Source organism: Populus euphratica, unplaced genomic scaffold (genome assembly GCF_000495115.2).
Source record: "Populus euphratica unplaced genomic scaffold, PopEup_1.0 scaffold319.1, whole genome shotgun sequence".
Taxonomy (NCBI): domain Eukaryota; kingdom Viridiplantae; phylum Streptophyta; class Magnoliopsida; order Malpighiales; family Salicaceae; genus Populus; species Populus euphratica.
The window spans coordinates 123,068-142,824 of record NW_011500205.1 but is presented as its reverse complement, the minus strand read 5'-3'; the positions used below and the strand labels follow the sequence as shown (position 1 = coordinate 142,824).

Below are 19,757 nucleotides of genomic sequence, written 5' to 3'. Positions count from 1 at the left end.
CGTAGAAACGCTAGGAAAGAGGGTTTTATTGCTGCTGCTACAAGCACACGCACCACTTACAGCCAATCTCAAAGTCTAATCAAGGAAGCAAATTAATTTTGCTTTGGAACAACCTTAGCAGGCATTACAGATGGTGCTGGTGGCGACGGAGTAGTGGGATCGGCAGCTTTGTCGCAGTATCCCTCAAGAATTTGTCCCTCTTCTGCTGTAAACCCGAGTGTGTCAATCATGTTAGGCCAGCAATGTTCACCGATGGTCCTCAAGGCCTGGCAACAGCTACGACCAAGCTGAGCCTCACCGTTCAGGAAGAAAAGAATAATCTCCCCAGAACATGCTTGTAGTTGCACCAAAGAGCCCCAGCAATTCTGCGAGTGTCCGTCTAGTTTTAAGCGAGCCATAAGGTTTGAGGCTGAGGCCGATGGTAGTGCCCTGGCCTTGTAGCAGTCCAAGCTGCTGCATGCCAAGAAAGCAAAGAAAAGAGAGAGCTTAAGGTTAAAAGCCATTAATTCGTGCGTAATAGTACTGTAGCTAGAGAGCAGTATTTGGTCAGGTAACGTGTGATTGAGATTGTTGTAGATCGCTGAGTGATTTATACAGGGATCGATCGATGAACATGGCGTCCAGTTAATTTGAACGTTAAATTACTTGAAAGTGAGGAGGCTGGAAATTAATGAGAGACCGTGCATGGGGGAGGAAACGGAAAGACCAAAAGACAGTAACCATCCATGAAGTTTATATCTATTTATGGCAACTAAATCGATTATTCAGTAACTGACCATAATTAATTTAAAAAACAAAAATAAATCAGCAAGCTAGCTAGCTAGCTATGAAAGGATAAACATTGTCTAATGAATCGTCTGCTTAACGAGTGTTTTCTCTGTCCTTTTCTGTTGGTTTGTGCTTAGCGTTCTGCTAGTTTCGATATAACATGCCCTCGTTCATCAGGATTCGTTAACATTTAAATTTTTTTATTCAAAATTATTTTTTATGATTTTGTATCATTTTAGTAAGATGATATCAAAACTATAATTAGGCTTTGAATGTTGATTAAGCCTGTTCTCGTAGCAAAAAACTACTAAATGTGTGTTTGGCTCCCATGCTTTTTCTTCCTCTTCTTTCTTTCTTTCTTTCCAGGAAAAACAAAAGCTGATTGCATGACTGCCCGATCTATTTTTTTAAAATCACAATTAAAAATATATTTTTTGCAAACATGTTTTTTTAATCATAATTATAAAAACTATCATAATATCAAATACATTTTAGATGATATAAGGCTATAAGCTACTTTTATTTTTATAATATTTAATAGATATTTTTGATATATTTCTAATACATAAATTTTAATATTACTTATCAAGTTACAATATTTTATTTTTAGAAATTGACTAATTTTGTATACAGCTTGATAAATTTATAGTTAAAAATTATCTTGTTGATTTATTATTGCATTAAAACTAAATAAAAAAACCTATAAGAAACAACTACATATACAATTTAATCATTTGAAATAATTTTATTAGTATTCATTTTTATTGTCTTGCTTTTAAATAATTTTAGAGTTTTGTTAGTTAAAATCAAATATCAATATATTGTTAAATACAATATTAGTAATAAAAACACTAATAAAACTACTTATACTATTAGAAATGAATACCAATAAAATTACTTAAGCTAGTACTATGCTAAAATACAAGATAAACATCCTTATCTATACTAGTCAGGTTTATCTTGAAAAAAAAAAGGAATGTCAATAAATAATTATAGATTTATTGTAGAATTCACAAACTAAATAGAAAAAAAAATGTTACTGCTCTCATATTTTCATAAACTAAATAGGGAAAAAATCACCATAAAAGAAAAAAAAATCTAAACAAAATAAGAATAAAAATAAATAACTTAGAAAACAAATAATTTCTACTAATAATTCTCCTTCATTAATCTTCTTGAGTTAAAGAGAACTCATCCTCGTGCTCAAATTGCTATTGTAATTATGTTGAAGACCATATACAACATATTCAAGCCATGTTTGTTTCCTGGAAAATAGTTTTTGGGAAATCACTTTTTAAACTTTTCTGTGTTTGTTTGTTATTAGAAAAGTTGGTCAACAGAAAACACTTTCCAGTCAACAGAAAACACTTTCTGATCAACAAAAAATATTTTTCAGTCAAAGAAAAATTTGACTTAGTTTTCAGGAAAGTATTTTCTTTTTTAGCTGTGTTTGTTTTCGGAAAGTGGTTTCTAGGAAAACACTTTCCAAACTTTCTTATGTTTGTTTGCTGTTAGGAAAGTTGGTAAACGGAAAACACTTTTTAGTCAAAGGAAAATTTGGCTTCATTTTCAGGAAAGTGTTTTCCTGAAAAATTTGGGAGGAAAACACTTTCCGGAAGTTGTGAAAAATTTAGAAATGTCATTATTTGCTGATTATATCAAATTTGATCCTCAAACTTTTGATTGTTATATATATTTTGTTTTGAATATTTATTTTTCAATTTTATTTCTTAAAATTTAATTTTTATATTGACTTTGGTTCTCATTTTTATAATTATTATTTGCTTTTCTCCTATTTTTTTTTATTGAATTTTTTTTTCTATCAAATTTAGTCCTCATTCTTTTGATTGTTATTTATTTTATTTGAAATATTTTATGAAATGTTAATTATTATTATTTTAATTTCTTCATCCTTTTTTTTTAGATTTGATCTTTATTGTTTTGATTATTATTTATTTTATTTGAGATAATTTATGAAATTATTTTTTTTTCAATTTCATTATTATTCAACTTTTTAATTTGTAAGATTTATTCCTTATTATTTTAATAAACTTGAGAAAAATAAAATATTAATAAATTATTTTCCAGTTCATTTTCCATAACATAACCAAATACTAGAAAGTGTTTTCCAGTTCATTTTCCATAATACTACCAAACATCGAAAAATACTTTACTTTTCAGAAATTCATTTTTTCTAGAATTCACTTTTCCCGGAATTCATTTTTCAAAAGGAAATAACTTTTCTATAAACAAACAAAGCCTTAGAGTATGTTTGTTTATGTGACTGCGGCTGCATTTTAATTAAACCATAAATTTTAGTTGTTTGGTAAACATTAAAACGAGATTTTTTGTTTATGGATCCCACATTACTTTTGCTTTCCAAACACAGGGAAATAAAAGCAAGAAATTCTTACTTTTCACGCACTGTTTATGTTAATTGCAGTATTCACTAAACAGTACAATTAGCATGAACAATATACATTAATACACTGTTAATGTGAACAGTGTAAGAGAATTGCATTGTTCACTTAAAAACAATGAACAGTGCAATTTATTCGCACTGTTCACTTAATGAATAGTGCAATTCGCTTGCATTGTTCGCGTGAACAGTTTTAGTTTTTTTTTAGTATGTTAATTTTTTTAATAGTTCTTTTTGAAAAAATTTAGTTTAGAGTGAATTAAATCCACTCACACCGTAATGTGAACAATATTTTTTTCCCCCAAAAAGCTAGTATAGAGTGAATTAAATTCACTTGCACTGTAATATCAATTTTATACATGATAATATTTTATTTAATTTTATTACACGCTCACAAAATTATGAAAACTGTAGTTTTTATTGGATGAATTTTGTATGTAATGGAATTGTAAATCGTTTAATGGAATAATAAAAAATATTTTATATAAAGTATTATTTATTTCATGATGTAATAGGAATAGTTAAATCTATAATATTTAAATTAAAAACCATCAATATTAATATATATTTTTAAATTATTTTATAATCTCAATTTCAAAAGCATTCTTAACCGAACACATTAAACTATTTTTTGTTTAACCTCAATTTCAACCACATTTTTAATCAAATATCTATTTTTTCAAATCAACCTCAACTAAAAATACTTTTTATAAAATAATTTTTTTAAAACTACAATCACAATAGCTGTCATAATACCAAACACACTCATAATTATATTAAAAACCATTTACAACAATTCTTGCAACCTTCTCAAATAATAACTCGATCAAAGCCATAGTATTATAAGGACTAGAAAAATCTCTCCTATCTATCTTTTATATCACCATTAATAAAAATATGTACTGGTTTCTTTAGGGGGTTTTTTGACATTTATTTCATAACTTTTATTTAAAGACTATAAGAATCAACTTTGATTCTATCGATTCCAAAATTCTCATATGAATTACATCTTACACGTTATATTTCATCAAAAATCACCTCTGGAACCATACTTAATTATGTTCCCTTTTTTTTTGGAAGTTTCACTATTAAAATATGAATTCATCTTAATTAACATAACATAAACATCTTTTGCATTCTTAGAATCATCACAAATCAATATTTCTGCATCAAAATCTTCTCTTTTAACAATACTATTTTCATTATCATAAAATTTTAGTGATGGATTTTAATACATAAAAGAACTAGAATCATAAAAAATTTTAACTTCAATGTCATGTTTATCTCGATCAAGAAGATGTTTTATTTGAGTATGGCTCTAAAAATAACTCTTAAAACTACTCAAGGATTCATGATCACTCACATTATGATTTTCTGATTTTCTCTTCTTCATCTTTATTAGTCTCGACATGTTAATTCTTCAACTTGCATTTGTAATTTTATTATTTATAATTAATAGGTCAATTATGTAATTTGCTTTTTCATGTCTTCTATTTATCACTCTCCTCCTCATCCCCTCCTATATGAGCATGTTATATTCTATGACCATCTCTTCCGACCATGATTATTTAATAGCATACAATAACTAACTATTAAAAATTGTTAGACTCTAATATCAATTGACACCAATAAGAGCAAATAACAATAAGGTTTGTTATAAATTGAAGCCTTAAAAGACCAATAATACCATAACTATGGGAAGATTTCTCAAAAATACTTATTTATTCATCCAAAGGGCCAAAATTTTGTTTAATGGGATAAATCCTTTGTTTCGATAAAAAATATGCATACAAAATATAAATTTATATATGTTGGATGCCCAAAAGAAAACCTTACAGAGTGCAAATTACCTTTGTTTGATGGTTGGAAGAGTTTTCATATAAAGAAAACTGTCCGAGGATTAAAAACCATATATATCCTCATTGATGCTATGAAATGTTGGGTTGTGACAGTTAATTTGATTGCTTATAGAGACATTGTAATGTTTTAGCTTTCACACGTCTGTGATTTCAGCCACTGGCACGGCATTCATATTTCAACTTTGGGATATATCTTTCACAATGATCCCGTCATGGCGTTTATAATACCAGTTTGTTCCAGGGACAAATCATGAGCGGCTTTTTTTTTTTTTAATGTTCTTATTAGTTAAAGATCTTGTGGGCTGCATGTATTATTATAGCAGCAGCTGCCCTGGGGTTCTCACAAACTTCGGCAGAATACAGGCGATACAACTAGCTGCCTTCCTCATGAAGACTTCTACATTATGGACCCAAAAAAATATGCTCGTCTGGGGCTGGGATGTATACGCGCAGTCAGTCTCACTTGCCTCCTTTCCAGTTTTCAGCGAGGCTTTCGTTCAATTTTCATTTTTTTCCCTTCAAAACTAAGGCTAGCTTGACCTTCCGACGCTAGTTCTTATTGTTAGTGATGATGGTATTTGCATGTGTCAAATGCCAAGATACATGGCAGCTGCTAGTGCAACTGTTACTAGCACTGCAAAGCGCAAGACGTTTTTCCATTTTGGAACAAGCATGAAGGATTTGCTGGCTGCACAACCCTCCATTTCTCCAGGAAAAACTAGAGCTAAAAAAATACAAGTTTTATTCAACAATCTGTAGGCACAATGATTTGGCATATGCATTTCACTCTAAGCAAATTAAAAAGGCAATCCCAGAAGTCAAATTAAATACAGTGAAGATACACAGAAAGACAATGAAACCAAGCTAACGCAACACATATAGAGACCATCAGATCATGCTCTGGCGTTTTGCAAATATTTGAGAAATAACTACTAGTATAGCGGCAATTACACCAATTGGATGTTCTATGCTAGTTTACATAGAGATCAGTCATTGGTTTAAGAACAGAAACTGACCAGTCATCCAATCCGTTCTTATCAGGATACAAACAAGACTACACAACTCAATCCATTCTTAACATTGCGTAGTAAATTCATAGAACAATGAATTGTTAGCAGAGTCCATTGTAAATTCATAGAACAATGAATTGTTAGCAGAGTCCATTCTGTAGCAAAGTGCCGTATCTAGAAAGTAACAGGAAAAAATAGCAAAATAACCCAACGTACCTATACTTTCCATTAGCAGATAATCTAGTATGTTTCCTCAAATGACCTGCAGATAAGGCATGCAAAATTACGAAAGAGAAAAGATCTTATGATTCAGCAGATGTTAATATGACAGGCACTCAGGTCTTTTTGTATATCAGACACTTCGTCACCATTTTCTTCCCAAACCATGGGTGAAGGAGCATTTCAAACCCGTGTTCTTTTAACAATCCGCTTGAAGGCCTTCAAAGACCTACATGGTCACCCTAATCAGATTTGGATATTTACATAATCCACCCTTATATATCATATTTCAGACTCAAATGCATAGCACTAACACCAGATCCCTTGCTCTCATAGTCTCAGGATATCAAACCTCAAACTCACATAAATTTTCATATTTGGCTATTGATAATCCGCAGGATTGGGGTGGGGGGGTTCTAACCCAAAGGCTACAGCCACACATTCATAAGGCATGCCAAGTGAATTGAGTACCTAAAGATAACCTTAATTCCTCCAAATCTAATGAACCACACCTACAGACATGGTTGTGCTCAACTTTAAAATCCACACTTTCTCTGGCTATAATCATCTCTCGAAGAATTTGTACCGAAAGGAGTAAGAAAGCCCTGAAGCATGATATGTATTATCAAAGAGACAAGTATCATTATCAAGGAAGCATTGTTATGCATTGCAAATAAGCAACATGTAAACACTGAGGAGAAACATTTAATAATCCACATTTAAGGTGTAATTTACTCGCAGACAGCTTGCCCACAATCATCCTGCCTAGGCAACCACCCCCTATCAAACCACATGCTAACTTGAGATGGTGCACATAAGAAATCAGAGGAATGAAGGTATGCCCAATCATCAAGATCTAATTGAATGCTTAAAAGATATGAGGATATGAAAATGTAAAAAATAAATGAGCAATAATTGATAAGAAAACTTGAAAATTACATTGGCACATAAAAAATCCATAACAAAACTTGAAAATTAAATCAGTGCATAAAAAATCCATAACACAGATAAAATTGTGCAATATAAATAGTATTGTTTAAATAAGACTTAAGTTTTTTTTTACTTTCCATGGCGTTAAGTGATAATAGATGGCCATGCAATTAAATCAGACGTATCATTAAAATATTTGCTTTTAAACCTACTCTCTTAAAAAATATAAATTAAACTACTCTTTTAAAAACTATAAAATTATCGATACTGATTGAGTCTGTTCACAAGGCTTCTTGACATACATAGAAACCATTCCCTTCTTATCAACCATCATTTGCCTTAAAAAGATGTTTAGGATATGCGAGTTAAACAATAGTCAAACTATGATCTCAGAAGATAAATAATTATGCTTGATGAAGTAACTATGAAGCCTCAACAATATTTCAAGACTAAAGAAGCCATGTAGAAAGGAATGGACCTAGAAGTTTCAGGTTCAAGGTTCTAATTTATTACTGCTAGCCTAGAATCTGAATATTTTCATACTGAAGAAAAACTAACACAAAAGATAGCAGCACATGTAGATGAGCACCAATTAAGATAGCAAACAAGATTTTTGCAAAATTATATTTCACAAGATAAAGTTCATATACACGCCCTTATGAGTTTGGTTGCAACTTCAACTGTACAGTAAAATGAAAGGGAGACATTCACTACAACTACCTTTTAGGAAAATTAGATAGAGCACCCCATGGAGTTGTAAGCTTAGAGGAGAAAAAGAAAGGGTCCAATCACCAAGAGCTGACCCAAGAATGAGACAAACACTAGTTTATTCTATAGTTAAATATATCAAAAGCTTGAAGAGAAAAGAAAATGGACATTCTAAATCAGAGACCAAATTTTGCTTAAAAGATAAACCAGAGGAAAGAGCAATATTCAAGCTAGTAAGGAAAAAGAAGCTCTTTTATTCCTTGTTACCAAATCTCTTTGCAATTATGGGCCGGACATCATCAGCATCAACCAGGGTCTCTAAGAAGGGTAGTAATGAAATTAGTGCACAATCTGATGGATCAGTAAACCAACTCTTAATAGGAATCCCATTATTTACTTGCAGCCTGAAAACCTGAAATCACCAAAGAGAACAGTTAAAAAATCAGAGTAGATTCAAATAAGAAGACTTTTCTTTGTTCCTGCAATTTTGACACCCAAAATCCTTTTTCTCAGGGAAGGGGAAGCTAGACAATGCTTCCCATGATACTGGCATTGATAAAAAAAAGGAATGACCTTATTTTCATCTCTTTTCACTTTTGATGTAATGATTTCTTCTGCCTTCTCCAGTCTAGTGCCCTGACCTAAGACAAGAACTTTGGTGTGTTCCACTTCTACAGTTTACATCCAGCACAGTCAGCTCAGAACATCCCCAAATCTAACTGTAGAAGATTAGACTCGCTATACATAGATTGACAACTAATGTGGTATCCGAACTAAAATGACCACACAACACTAACCCATTTAACTAGACAACAATCATAACCAAGGATGATAACTGCTCACAGCTCATACAGCAATAAAATTGGACAGATGAGGAAAGATGGGGGGGGGGGGCAGGGAGGGGGGGGAATAGCAAAGTGCAAAACCATCAAAGCAAAATGGGCAGGTAAATGTAAATACCTGTGGTGAATTATCAATTATGGCAACTTTAGCAAGATCAACACCTAAAACTGTCAAATCTTTTGTGTAACTTCCATCTGAAAAAATACATGATTCACGATAAAGCTGCCGAGATATAAGCTTTCTATCAGGATCCAGTATGTCCAAAAGCTGTGCTGCATAGATGCTCTGGCTAGCTGTGAAGATAACAACTTCAAACATCTCTGCAACTCTCTCCAAGAAAGTGTGGACATGAGGCCTCTGTTTTACGTACACTATGTGCTCTTTCATATTGAAAAACACAGTAAAGGTGAAGTCTGCATCATCACAGCGTTCCAATGTTGAGTGGACAAGTGTTTCTGAGAATAGAAAAGCCATCTGTGACTCAACCTTCGTATTGCACATGGGACATAATTCTTCAATTAAATTAATTAAAGAGAAAATGATGCTGAAAACACAATTATAACCAAAAAGTTTGAGGGAATTTCAAACCAACCAACCTATCACTATCTTCTCAGAGGTGGCCATTAAAATAGTGTTTAGACTTCAGATAAAGCAAAAACAAAAGTAAAAGAGTCGAAGGATCAAACTCAACAATATCACGTCCACAAATATTAGAAACACGGAGTATCGTATTCAGACCCACTGACCTATCCACTAACTTCTCTCAGTTGTTATGATTCAAGTAGTTTAGTCAATAGGCAGCATGATTAATAGAAAAGTTGAAGAATCAAACTCAAAAATATGAAAGGAGAAGGCATATTACATGGACTAGTAACAAGACATAAATAACATAAATTTCTTACCATCCAAATCAAGCACTAGGGTTACGGACTTTCTTCTGCAAGACTCCTTAGGGTGTATAGAGGGCAGAAAATTTGAAACCACATCAGATAATTCAGGTAAATTTTTTATAAAGAACTGAGGATCAAAGTCTTCTGCTTGGTCCGAGTCAATGTTTAGATCAGATTCCCGGTCACAAGATCTTATCTGATTAATTGCTAGGTATAAGCTACTATTATCTGAATCTGTCATGGCTTCTTCACATGATTTCATATCATCAGAGTCGCTCATTTTTGCAGTATCCTCAAGAAAAGGTAGTATCATGCACTCTTCAGCCACATCAAACAACATACTCGGCTCAGCGCACTTGTAATCAGGAAAAGGATTGGCATCGGTCAAATCATTAACAGTGCTCCCATCAAATGGTAAGCTAGCAATAATCATGTCAGAAATAAAGAAATCTGATATGTTGCAAGTTTGATAATCACATGAGCTTCTGTTATCATCACTGTCATCAATACCCAAACCTGGCACGTCAAGATTGCTGTTACTCCCTGCAAAAGAAATTAAACGAAAACTATTCAAACCAGATATTGTCATAGAAGAAATCAAAACAATGAGTAGCTCCAATGCAAAACACTTGGGAGTTTTCCATTAAAGTTTTATCTTTACCAATACACTAAATAATAATCAGTGTTGACTTTATGTTAGTTGCCATATACAAGCACATTAAAGTTAGATCCTAGCAAAGTTGGATACCAGAGCAAAAAATGAAATTGTTACGGATGTCCAATGTAATCCATGCTTCTACCAGCCAGCAAATGCTTTGAAGGTAAACATGTCCTCGAAGTACTTGCTTTCAAATAACCAACATTCTTCAAAATAAATTTTGCAATACCACATATAACAATAAATTGTCTCATTATGATAGCATAAACAAGAGACAAACAATAAAACATTCATTTGTATAGAATTGGCTATCATGCAGGCAACTAAACAGGAAAAATAGTACTGCAGGTATTGTAGGGATATGGCTTTCTTCCATTTCTTTAGTATTGAAAGTGCATTAATGACTAGTTTTTTATGCATTTAGATGGAGAAGTTTGAGCTATACCTGCATCATCATAAATATTTGCCACACTGTGGACTTCAATGAGCTCCAGAACAGGAGAAAAAATTGTCTCGAAGTTTGATGCAAAGTTATATATAGATTCCTGCATCAAATGAACTATCATAAGAAACCATCCAAAAAAATGATTAAAAACACAGTGATGATGCTACTGAAAGCATTTCAAGAAATGGATCGAGGAAAATATGAGTACATTGAAATCTATCCAAAAGAAGTTCAATTTTAAGCATCTTTAACTTCCTAGGCAAAGGGAAGTATTAGGTAGTGAAGAGTCTACTTAATCACTAAAGACTACCAATTTCCATGGGCTTCCTCATTCTATGAGCCTGTGAAGAAAAAGGAAAAACCTTTGCACCTAATGCAGTTTCAGGCATCACTTGATGGCTTAAAAGGAAGTATTCGGAGTTGTAAACATGTGTTACTAAGATATGACAAGTGCAGCCAAGAATTACTACATTGCATGAGTTTATTATGTAATGTATTGTTGGAAAAGATGTCTAAATCAGTTCTTTTATTCTATAGTGCAGTGAGGGTAAATTCTCCTTGACCTGAAAAGAGAACATCCAATAAGTCACCAGAGATGGGATGCAACCCTGACAAGAGTACAAAAAAGCAGAAGAAATATATAGGGAAGAATAAACAACAGGTGGAAAAAGCTTGATTAAAATGTACAAACACCGGATATTAAAAGAAAGATAATTGAGTTAAATCATCAGTGAACTTCCCATTAAAACAGTACCATTGAATAATAGTTGAACAAAACAAAATGTAAAGTATAACATATATAACAGAAAGAATATTTGAATTGCATAATCAAGAAAGAAATATCAACTAGTCTGAAAACAAATCATAGAAGTTTATGATTTAGTCAGATACAGCAATTAAAAAATACTTGGAAATGCAACCAAAACCAAATTCTGATGGAAGATTATAAACTACTATATCTGTACAAAATACAAATCAAAAGGGAGAAGAAAGATGCTAGGGATGGCAACAACTGTAACAAAACCATACGTACAGATTTCAAAAAAAAAAAATAATGAATATAATCTACTACCATACTTAATATTAAAAATTTGAATGTACTCAACTAATGATAAATGTTATAAACAGCACTTGTAAAATTAGCATGACATTGTCTAAATGCTTCAAATTCATAATATCATTATTGTAAAAAGTTAAAGTTTTAGACAAACTCTAGCAATGATAATGATTATAAATGCCAGGTGTAAATGAACATAATTACGCATGCAGCACATGCTTGAAATCCATGCCAAAGTTTCCGAAAAGTAAATCAACAAAGAAAGGTTCTGTTTAGACCATAACAAATGCATTGCAAGCACATCCAGTAATTGATGTCCAGGTATTGAAAAATGACAAGCAGAACATTAGAGTCTCCACATACAAAACTTACCATATCCCCAGCTGTGCCAGAATCTGCAGAGGTTGGTGGGTGCTTCAGAAACTGAGAATTTCCATCACGTGGTAAGTCTTGCTGGTCAACGGCTTCATCATTTTTAATGTCCTCCCCCTGGGTGTATATTTCCATACTCGAAGCAACTAGAAAGAACCATTAGAAGTTTAGTATATAAACAAAAATCTCTTCTAAATCAAATGTGCAGTATTGATTGCAATTCTAAAAATCTGGCAATCAAACTGCTTGTAATGTATCCAAAATGGAGTCGTGATAAGAGTATAAGGTCCAGAACTATTGCATGTGCATTTTTTTGGGTACACAATGGAAGACGAAATATACAAATACTAAAAGAAAAGTATAACTTCTTCAATGAACAACATTCAAAATATTTTACAGTTCTTCAAAATTAAAGTTGCTTCAATGAGGAAAATGGTTAGGGCACAAGGCCAAAATTGCGAATTTTCCAAACAAAGAAACAAATCACCAAGCAATCTTCAACAGCTGTCTACGAGGGTAGTTAATATAAGCATAATTCAAATGGAGTTAGTTGCTTACCATAGCCATCCTGACATTTCTGAACGCACTTGTCAGATTCTGCTGCTTGTCGAGAAACTGAGACTTGGGAGCATGATTTTTTGGATATTATATTAGACTTCTGACACACACCGAGACATTTTTTTTCTCTTAGAGAGCTCATGTTTAGGTTGGTCTTCATTTTTAATGATGGCATTTGATCTGTTTTTTTTATATGTACCACAATCTCGACTTGGAAACATCAGTGGGGAAATAAAACCCCTTTAGGTGATCAAAGCAACCGGCCGAGACTGTTGTGAAAGAAATGAGAAGGATATTAGAATAGACAGAGATGTGGAGAAGCTATAAGAAAAGGACAGAGATTAGCATAAAAAAGTAATAAAGCAACATAACTTTGTTGTTTTATGAGAGTGTGGGGTTAAGTGTGATAACACAATAAAGGAAGACAGGAAAATTTTCAAAAGCTAACTGAAACTGCCGCCACTGACTAGCTGTACAAGGAACAACTAGCATCATCCAAGCACAATAAAAGTAACTTGTAGATCAGTATCTCGCAAGATTGCAGAATAAGAGCTAACAATATTAAAAAGAAACGTGTTCATCAATGCTAAATGTAATCCCCTCTCAATTATGTTGATTTAAGGTTGCAAATTCCTTTTTTTTTTAATAAAAACCATTTATGAAAAATTGTGGGAAAATCTAGGTTAGAAGATTAACATGCCAGTCCTGTAACAAGGACAGGTCAAACAAGTCATAAGGGAACAAGACAGTTTTCTCAGAGGCTAACACATCAAAAGGTGATAAGCAAATCAAAGACTGGAAAAACACGAACTACTTAACTTTGCTATTGAGATTAAGAACACGAAACGAAAATAAAACTAGAAAAAAAAAAGGGTTGACCGTCTTTCATGAACTTGCAAGAAGGGTAAAGAGAAATTACACGACACCCTATAAATTTAACTCAGCAAGGAAAAAAAAAAACCAACGACAACAACAAGAAGCCATGCTCACAAAAATTCTTTCAAGATGAACTACATCACGGATGAGTTTTTTTCTGTGATATTTACTTGTATATCCCAGATCACAATTCGAGAGAAAGCTTTACCTTCTTCCGGTGTAACTTTTAAGAATGCGTTTAAGCCAAAGAAGTCTCAAATAACAAGAGAAAGATAGTCCAACCACATCATAGAAGACCATAAAACTAGAATAAAAACCACCATAACTCTCAAGTAAACACCAAGAAAAGCAAAGTCAACTCAAGTCTTTCCAATCAAAACCCATAAAAACACAAAGACACGTCATAATTGCACACAAAAACAACACAAACAAAACCAAGAAAACCCTAAGAACAACCAGCTCATATGACAGTTCTATACTTTAACCATAAAACCAAAAAAAAAAAATGAAACAGGAGAGAGAGAAATCAACAGCAAGAGAAACAGTTCATGAAGAATAAAATTCACCTCATACAAGTAAAAAAAAATAGAAAAGAAACCAAATTTGGAAACATACAAAGGGAAAAACATACCTGTATGTCTGTGCGGAAAGAAGCTAAAAACTTAGAGAGACTTTCTCTCTTTAAAGCCTAGAGCTTCATTCTCTCTCTCCCTACCAAAATAATAAAAGCAAAGGAAAAGACTTTCTTTTATATTTCTCTCCGAATAAATTATGCTTTAGTCTCTAGAGTTTGATCAGATCTATAATTTAGTACTTATTATTCATGAAAATACAAATTAATCCCTTGACTCTTGCGTACTTGGGTTTCCTCAAAACTCTCACGGTGTTTATTTTTATTTATAAACTAGAGTGATTTAAATCATTAATTTTGGATTATGAAATATCCAGAATCCATTTTAACTTATTAGAAAGTATATTTTAAAAAGAAAGTAAAGGACTAAATTGAATTTCTTAAAACTATTGTCTACTAAGTTGTGATACTTTGAAACATACAGGGACTGAATTATAATGTGCCATGCTCCCCTCCTAAACTTCCACAAACTGTCAAGACAGAAGCTATGTTGGCTTTATACGAGGGTAGTGAACGGTCGAGATTGAATTTGTTTGGGACCGGTGGAGACAGAAGCTATGTTGGCTTTTTACCACGTGGATGAGGCTCCTGACGCGTTAACACGTGTAACTTAGTGGAAACAGAAGCAGCGGAGGAATTAAGGATGTTGCATTACAGTCTCTTCCCTGAGCGCGTGAGCAATAAAATCATTCGTTGTTGTGGACTTTGTAATGGCTTCTTTTCAAGCAACAAAATAAAAAATTCTAAGGTTTGGTATTTTAATTTGAGGGACCCTTGGTGTACAAAGCATTCACATTATTAAAATTGAAATTAAAAAAAAAAAGACAAAAAACAAAAGGGTAGTGAATTTTATGTGCCCCTCAACCGAAGATTGGCAGGGAGACCTCGGATTTCTATGATCCACTATCAAAATTAAGTTGGATTTAAGGAAAAAAAACATAAAAATTAATTATAGTTTATTGACTTATTTTTTTAAATAAGTCATCATGTTTTATAAAAAATTAAGAGTGAATTCGAGATAACCAGGTTAAAATCTATTATTGATTTTAAATTGGATCAGGTTTAAAAACTATAAATAATATTATTTATTAAAATAGTTTTTTTTAACCTATTCATTATTAGATTTATTAAAGATAATGCTTCATATCTTTTTATAGTTTACTTTTTATAAAGTTATCTTAATTTTATTATCTGAACCGCGGATTTGACAAATTAACTCATTTAACTCGAGTTTTTTTTATTGTTTATATTAATTTTTGTTTTTTAATTTTATCTTTTAAATATATGATTGATTGAAAATTAGACTTTATAATTTATTTTGATTTATTTTTTATTAGGTTATCTTCATCTCACGTTTCGGGTCACGAATTTAACCAGTTAATTCAAGTTGACTTGAATTATTTTTTATTTTTTAATTAATTTGTTTTGTTATTTAAGTCTCATGAATTAGATTATAATCTCAAGTTAACTTGAGTTATTTTCCTTCTTTTTCTTGTTGATTTTTTTTTAATTTCATCATTCATTATTGGGTTGATTAAAAATTAAGTTTCATAATTTATTTTAATTTTTTTATGAGGTTATTCTTATCTCATGACTTGAATTATGATTTTGACGAGTAAACTCAAAGATGACTCAAGTCTTTTTTATATCCTTTTTTCATTATTTTTTTTATTTTATGTTTGATCAACACTGTGTTGACTAGACATATGGATTAAAAGGTCAATCCAAATTGATGTAATATGATGTCGTTTTAATATTTATATAAAAAAATTATCTTAAATATTTTTCCAAGCCAAACTATATTTTTATATATCATATGAGTTGTTTTTGGATTTGTCAAGGCGATCGAATCATATCAGGTCGATCTCCACACGGTTTAAATTTGTTTTTTACGAGAAAAAAAATTAATAGCATTTATATATTTATTTTTTATGTTAAAAAAATTCATTTGTCTCTTATTTTATAGCTAAACTAGTTGTTTTAATCGACTATTTAAAAGAATTTGTAATCACATTCATGCTATTTAAAATAAAATCATGAATATTTTATTATTTTATTATTATTCAAGTTACATGTGAGACGAATATTCATTTGCAAGTTATTTCATGTTGTTAGTTGCTTTCCAATTACATCAATGAATTTTCACAGTTTTGAGAATTAATTTTATTATAGCAGAAACAAGAAATAATAAAAATAAAAAACATACAGTTAAAGAAATAATGAAAAAAAAATGAACTTCATTCTCTTAATGCATGGCCACTCAAAATTCTTTCTAGAGGCCTTGCAAAAAATCTGTTGTTCCTAAAACAAACTAGGAATGAACTTGAAAAGCATTTATATTATCAATGGATTTAAATTTGTTTATTTTTATATTTTAAAAATATTTTAAAAAAATAAAATTTTTTATTTTTTTATTTACTTCAAATTAATATATTTTTAGTGTTTTCAAATTATTTTAATATACTAATATCAAAAATAATTTTTAAAAAATAAAAAAATATTATTAACATATATTTTAATACAAAAAATTATTTAAAAAACAATTACAATTATACTCATAAACCCAAAAGTGAAGTGGTTCACTTTGCTGCATGATGGTATTAACCCTTGGAGGCTTTCTTTGCCAAGAACTTGACCATTCATAGTCCTTGCCCCTTCTTACTATTTATATGATTGATAATACTTTATATACTGACTAGGTCAATAGAAAATTTCCAAAATATTATAAAAATGCTTTTATAATTGATTTAATATATAAAAGGCTATTATAAATGAGATATTAAAAATTTATAACTTTTCTATCATATTTTTTATTAAACACTACAAAATGCATCAATGGCTTAATCTTTTATTGAATGGTGTTGCTATGATCGTGACAAGAAATAGAAAAGATGGTTTCATAAATAGATTGCATGAGAAAAAATAAAAATAAAAAAATAGATATTTTATTTTCAATTAATATTCACGAGCATATTTTTTCTTGTAGATTTGGCATATTAGGTTCATATATTAAATTTCATAAAGTAATTGCTCATATCACATAAAAAATATAATCTTCATTGAAAACTATAGAAAAATTAGATAATATTTTAATTATTTTATTCATTAGTGATTTTTACTCAAAATAAAAAATAAAAAGATTAAACAATAATATGAAAAGAGGCCATTAAGACCAAAATAACTCTACTTCTCTTTTTTCTCTATACAATGACTTATTTTGTCCTCCATAGGACATTGAGACCAAAATGAAAAGAGTTTTAAGCTCTAAAAATAAGATCCTCGAGTAATAAGGACTAAATATGCAAAATCTAAAATTGCAGTGACCAAAATATAGTTTTTCACTCTTCTTGAATAGTGAAAATGAAATGTATGTTTTTATTAAAAAAGAAATTTGGTCCTTGTTCTTACTATTTTTTCCAGTAGATCTCTAGCATGTGATAAAATACAAATAAGAGTAAATTATGACATAAATTGATGCCAACATCAAGTATAATGATAAAATAGTAATAAAATAAAATAAAATAAAAATGAATACCAGAATAAAGAAATATTGTTGAATGAACAATGTCATTAGCAATGTTTAATGACATAACCTTTAATAAAAATGGGTTCTGTTGTATGTTTTTTATTTATTTAATTTTAATAGTGATTATATTATTGCAAGACACTTTTCAAAATCTATTTTCATTATGAAAATTAAAATAAATGTTCATAATAAATATAATGGTTAAAATATTATAGCAAAATGTATTTTTTAGTGAAAATTATCTTCTTCCATTCATGTATTTTTTTCTTTTTAACAAGAACAAGCTTTTTATTTTGTTAGCAGCATGGTTTATTGAATAAAAATTAATGGAAACTTAAAAAATTCAGAAAAGTTGTGATGAGTTGAATCAAACAAGAAGTGTGTGTGTAACCCCCTTTCCTTATTATACATTTTTTCTTTTTTCTGTTTCAACAAAAATACTTTTTCAATAAAAATAAGTTTTTTTTTTTACTAAATGTGTTATTTATTAAACGAAAAAACATTATGATTATTAAATCAAGTTTGAGTAAAAAAATTAAGAATCGATTTTTTTAGAATCGATTTTTTTATAAACTTATATTAATACATTTGAGGCTTTTATATAAAAAAATTGCAATGATAAAATTCATATTCTATTCGTACTTAGTATCGATGAGCAAGTTTTTTTTTATAAAAAATCTACAATTTAATAAATAAATAAATATAAAATAATTATTAATATTATCATTAAAAAATCTAATTTTCTTTAAAATTATGACATAATTAAATAGTTTTTTAGATATCACTTTAATAAATTTATTTAAAGTGAATTTTATTATAAACTTTTAAAAAACATAGGTTAAAGGTGAAGCTTATAAAAAGCCAAGTACGTGGGCATGGATAAATGGTCTAACACACTTATAAAAACCCATATGTGCTTGGATTCGAAAGGTCAAACTCATACATTTGGCTTTCTTTTTTTGTTTTTTTTAATGGACACGCAAAATACCTTTCATCCTAATATTTTTTAGTATATCCAATGATAGAGCAGATTATAACCACCTTTGATGGTTAAAATTTTTCTTTCAAAGAACTTTAAAAAACTTATTTTTAACCACTAAAAAAGCTAAAAATCAAATTGAATTAAAAACTTCTAAAACTCTAATCTTCTATTTTTTTGACTTTCTTGGAAAACAAGATCACCTTAATCTTATTTTCATGACAAACTTATTAGCATTAATCTTTTTTTGTAATCGAAATGTAGACGATCAAGATCTTTCTCTTCTTTTCCTTTAGTAACTTTCCCTCTCATCTCCCAAAACTGAAAGCTTAAAACAATATAAAAATGAAGTGTGAGGATTAAAACAATAAAACATAAAATTATAACAACCAAATATTACAAAACTAAAAACTTGTGAGTAAAATGATTTTTTATAATGTTTCTTGATGTTGTTTGCTACAAATACAAGATAAGGAAAAAAAAACCACTTACACCCTACAAGAAAGGGTTCACTTGTCACATAACATTCTCTAAAAAGAAAGCAAAAGATAAATTAAGAAAATCATCATTCATTTGCTATAAAGCTTTGTTCTCACTAACTTCATTGTAAAGAAATCTCATTTTATAATTACCATAAATACACGAGGACTTAAGATTAGTTAAATTCCTTTGTCACTTGCATGATATATTTTCTTATCTTTTAAAAGTCATCATTGTTCTACACACCTAAAAAAAAATAGTCAATTTCTAAAACTTTTAATGTTTTGATACATCAAGCTTATAATATTGCAAATAAGACCTTAAATAAAGTTTTCATTACTAACTAAGATCTTTGAGGTAAAAGTTTTAAGCCAAATTAAATATACAATCAACATTAATTGAGCTATAAGAATCTTAATGACATAAAGTTAAACTTAAAATAAGAATCTTAAATGGTTAATCGTCAAATCTGTTATTTAACTTTTATAATTAAAAATCAATTATAAGTACATATATATCAATGTTGAAA

General features: G+C 30.1%; 2 protein-coding genes and 1 long non-coding RNA gene across 5 annotated transcripts; 1 reads left to right on the top strand and 2 right to left on the bottom strand.

Annotated features, from left to right (window-relative positions):
• Positions 1–92: 92 nt before the first annotated feature.
• Positions 93–503, bottom strand: LOC105112013 (egg cell-secreted protein 1.1-like). The gene has a single exon (XM_011007554.1). The coding sequence runs from the start codon at positions 501–503 to the stop codon at positions 93–95; it is 411 nt and encodes a 136-aa protein (XP_011005856.1).
• A 5,458-nt stretch (positions 504–5,961) lies between these two features.
• Positions 5,962–14,351, bottom strand: LOC105112001 (uncharacterized). 3 transcript variants are annotated; one of them, XM_011007535.1, is made up of 9 exons: positions 14,244–14,351; positions 12,737–13,005; positions 12,179–12,324; positions 10,750–10,849; positions 9,659–10,189; positions 8,874–9,211; positions 8,181–8,325; positions 6,177–6,318; positions 5,962–6,137 (listed from the first exon to the last, which is right to left on the bottom strand). In XM_011007535.1, exons 2-8 carry the CDS (start codon positions 12,909–12,911, stop codon positions 6,197–6,199), a joined length of 1,557 nt encoding a protein of 518 aa, XP_011005837.1. In that variant the 5' UTR covers positions 12,912–13,005; positions 14,244–14,351; the 3' UTR covers positions 5,962–6,137; positions 6,177–6,196. The 3 variants fall into 3 exon arrangements, with proteins under 3 accessions (XP_011005837.1, XP_011005835.1, XP_011005838.1); XM_011007533.1 differs by having other exon boundaries at positions 5,962–6,318; XM_011007536.1 differs by having other exon boundaries at positions 5,962–6,318; positions 9,659–10,162.
• On the top strand, positions 6,079–7,659 carry LOC105112000 (uncharacterized). The gene is made up of 2 exons (XR_839689.1): positions 6,079–6,165; positions 6,201–7,659. It is a non-coding gene; the product is annotated as an uncharacterized LOC105112000 (long non-coding RNA).
• Positions 14,352–19,757: the final 5,406 nt, after the last annotated feature.